This window comes from Zingiber officinale, chromosome 4B, assembly GCF_018446385.1.
Source record: "Zingiber officinale cultivar Zhangliang chromosome 4B, Zo_v1.1, whole genome shotgun sequence".
In the NCBI taxonomy this organism is placed as follows: Eukaryota; Viridiplantae; Streptophyta; class Magnoliopsida; order Zingiberales; family Zingiberaceae; genus Zingiber; species Zingiber officinale.
The window spans coordinates 74,799,088-74,802,247 of record NC_055993.1 but is presented as its reverse complement, the minus strand read 5'-3'; the positions used below and the strand labels follow the sequence as shown (position 1 = coordinate 74,802,247).

At 47.2% G+C, this 3,160-nt stretch overlaps 1 protein-coding gene across 1 annotated transcript; it reads left to right on the top strand.

Moving 5' to 3' along the window:
• Nucleotides 1–1,099: 1,099 nt before the first annotated feature.
• On the top strand, nt 1,100–2,949 carry LOC121975161 (VAN3-binding protein-like). Its single transcript, XM_042526611.1, has 6 exons — nt 1,100–1,627; nt 1,718–2,087; nt 2,148–2,294; nt 2,363–2,412; nt 2,486–2,543; nt 2,620–2,949. The coding sequence occupies exons 1-6, from the start codon at nt 1,304–1,306 to the stop codon at nt 2,853–2,855; spliced, it is 1,185 nt and encodes a 394-aa protein (XP_042382545.1). The 5' UTR covers nt 1,100–1,303; the 3' UTR covers nt 2,856–2,949.
• Nucleotides 2,950–3,160: the final 211 nt, after the last annotated feature.

The following is a 3,160-nucleotide window of genomic DNA, read 5'->3' as shown; positions in this document are numbered from 1 at the left end:
ATCACGAGAAAAGCATACCTTCGCCGATGTCTGGACCCTCTTTATATAGGGCTCATGTAGCGTGTGTGCACACTTTTTAAAGCGGGCACGCAATCCCAAGCTTTCCCTGAAGAGACATGTAAGTAAAATGTCTCTGACACAGTACCTTAATGGGCCAGGCATATCTCTGAAATGACAGTGGAAGCTTTCGCCGTACGATCTTTTGTCTGACCATGTCATCCGTCGGCGACACTAACTCCTAAAAGGATGTTGAAGGATATCCTGCTGTGTCTATTGCTCAGCCGAGCAGACTAGTCGCTTGGCTGAAAGTCTCCTGTCCGTGTCGTCCATTGCTGGGTCGAGCGGGGTGGCCACTCACCCGGAGTTCGTTGTCTGGCTAATGAATCTACTGTTTGGCCGACCATGACTCTACTCCGCTGATTTGGGCATTGATGTAAGCCCGAGTGGGGTAGCCATTCGGCCTGCTTCTGCAGACACTTGGTATTCATCCCTGTCTTGAGTGTCTTAGCTCAGCTGGTAGCCGAGCTAATGATGATGTCGGATCGGGCCTTTCATATCTCGGTCGGACGAACCACTTATCCGCCCGACCAATGATAGGGGATGTTGATCGCTTTAACTTTGACTTCTATTATAATGAAGACATTTTCTAAAATGAACTCTTCCTTATTATCACATCACTTATCTTGTATATTCACACTTAGTCGTTCCTGAATATGTAACTTTTTTTTATATATATACTCAATTTATATATATATATATATATATATATATATAGATATATATATATATATATATATATCCTTCCTGAGTATGAAACTTTTTATATATATATATACTTAATTTTTATATATATATATATATTATAATTGCCGGCAGAATTTGTTAAAGTAGATAGAATTGTCTTATCACCAATAAACGATATCGAAGATAGGTACCGATACCAACTGGTGGATAAGCAGCGGGTCCCACCCTCCAAACTGCCTGGCTGGATTTTATCTCGCCTAAAAAAGAAAATCATTTTTAAAAATCGAAAAGATATTTGTAAAAAAATTGGAAAATAATATAAAATAACGTTCCTCATCATTGGACCAGCGCACAGGGACGAGAGCGAGGGGATGAGGCCGGGGACAGAAAACAGCGAGGAACAGGCGCAGCAAAAGGCGGGAAGGAAGCTGTCCGCTGTCCCCCTCTTGTCCCCCCTTCTCGTGCTCTCCCCGCCCCTCTTTCTGTTCTCTCTATATATAATCCCTCTCCTCGCCTCTGCATCCCGCCGATCGCAGCGTAAATCGTTTGTAGCAGAGCGATGGAGAAGGCACACTACTTGTGGGGGAGCAGGAGGAGGGATGGTTTGGTGCGATTGCGGGACCTGGTGGAGGAGGACGATGACGGTGAGGCGCCGGAGTGCGACCTCGAGATCCCGATGATTCCCCCGCCGCAGACCCCCCGCGAGCCGATGGAGTTCCTGTCCAGGTCCTGGAGCATCTCCGCCGCCGAGATCTCCAAGGCCCTCCTCGCCGGGAACAAGAGGAGGAACTTCGTGGTGGATCGGCTGCCGGAAATGATGCCTCCGGACTCTTTGGTCGTCGCTGCGTCCACTGCCGGCGCCTCTCTGTCCATCAATAAACGAGTAAGATCGCACTCCTCCGGATACGTGTTGGATGATGGAATGGATAGGTTTTGCTAGATTCATCCTGTTTCTGTCGATTAATTTTGGCAGCCGCGCGGTGGCGTGAACAACATGATTACCCACAATGGAACGATTGGGAAATTGTTTCACCACAGAGAAAGCTGCAGAGCCAAAGTGAGGAGCAAGGAGAAAGCCCGCGCCGAGAGAGCCCGCATCCACGCCGCAGTGTCCGTCGCCGGAGTCGCCGCGGCCGTCGCCGCTGTCGTCGCCGCCTCGGAGAACCAAACATCGAAGATGAGCGCCGCCATGGTCTCCGCTACCGAGATCTTAGCCTCGCACTGCATCGAGATCGCGGAGCAAGCGGGGGCCGACCGTGACCTTGTGGCTTCTTCTATCCGATCTGCGGTCGAAGTGAAATCAGCCGGAGATCTGATGACCCTCACAGCCGCCGCCGCAACAGGTCAGATTTCAATTGATAATCAGTCGCGATCTGATCAATAACCTATATCAATCTCAACAGCGCTACGAGGAGCTGCAACGTTAAAGTTGAGGTTGCAAAGGGAAGCAAGGAACAACGCTGCCACCGTCATTCCTTGCGAGAAGAGTCAATGCGGGAGCCCAGATATCTGGTGCAAAGAAGGCGAGCTGCTCAAACGCACCCGTAAAGGTAAGATCGAAGATCAGATCTCACACAATCAATCAACAACTCAAGCTTCAATTCGATTCCTACCGCAGGAACTTTACACTGGAAGAGAGTATCAGTCTACATCAACAGGAAGTCACAGGTAATTCCCAACTCACTCACCTTTTGGCAGTCACTCAGAGCTCTCGTTCAATGGTAATGGATACAATTCTCAGGTCATAGTGAAGCTCAAAAGTAAGCATATAGGAGGGGCACTTTCAAAGAAGAAAAAGAGTAAGTGAATGTTGACAATGGAAGGGCATTGGTAAACAAATAGTTTCCTTTAATCCATTCTTTGATGGCTAATCAGGTGTTGTCTATGGCGTGTACGATGAAATTCCTGCCTGGCCTGAGCGTTCAAAGGAGTGTGTGGAGGAGAGATGCTACTTTGGCCTGAGAACAGCGCAAGGTCTGATTGAGTTTGAGTGTGAGAACAGCATCACAAAGCAAAAGTGGGTGGACGGAGTGCAGAACTTGCTTAGGCAAGTATCAAGTGATCATGGTGAGAAAATAGAGCACTCCATGGAGCTACTAAAACTCACTTGATGCATCTATGAAGGTATATGTTCGTGCACATAGTTATAGAGTAAAGAAATTTGTTATTTCCCCTATTGTGATATTCAAATGTCACCATGTGAAAGAGCCTGCTTGTGAGCTGTAAACATACATGAGAAGATAAAGTGTGCAAGGACAATCATGGAACCTTTTGGAAATGAGAGACGAGCTTGCAAAAGGAGATTCTTTACCCTCTGATGCGACTGGTATAACTAAAAGCCTGGATACTTATCTGGCTTAGGAGACACCAAATAGCATTGCACATAAACACTTCACCATCTGTTTTTGGTATTATA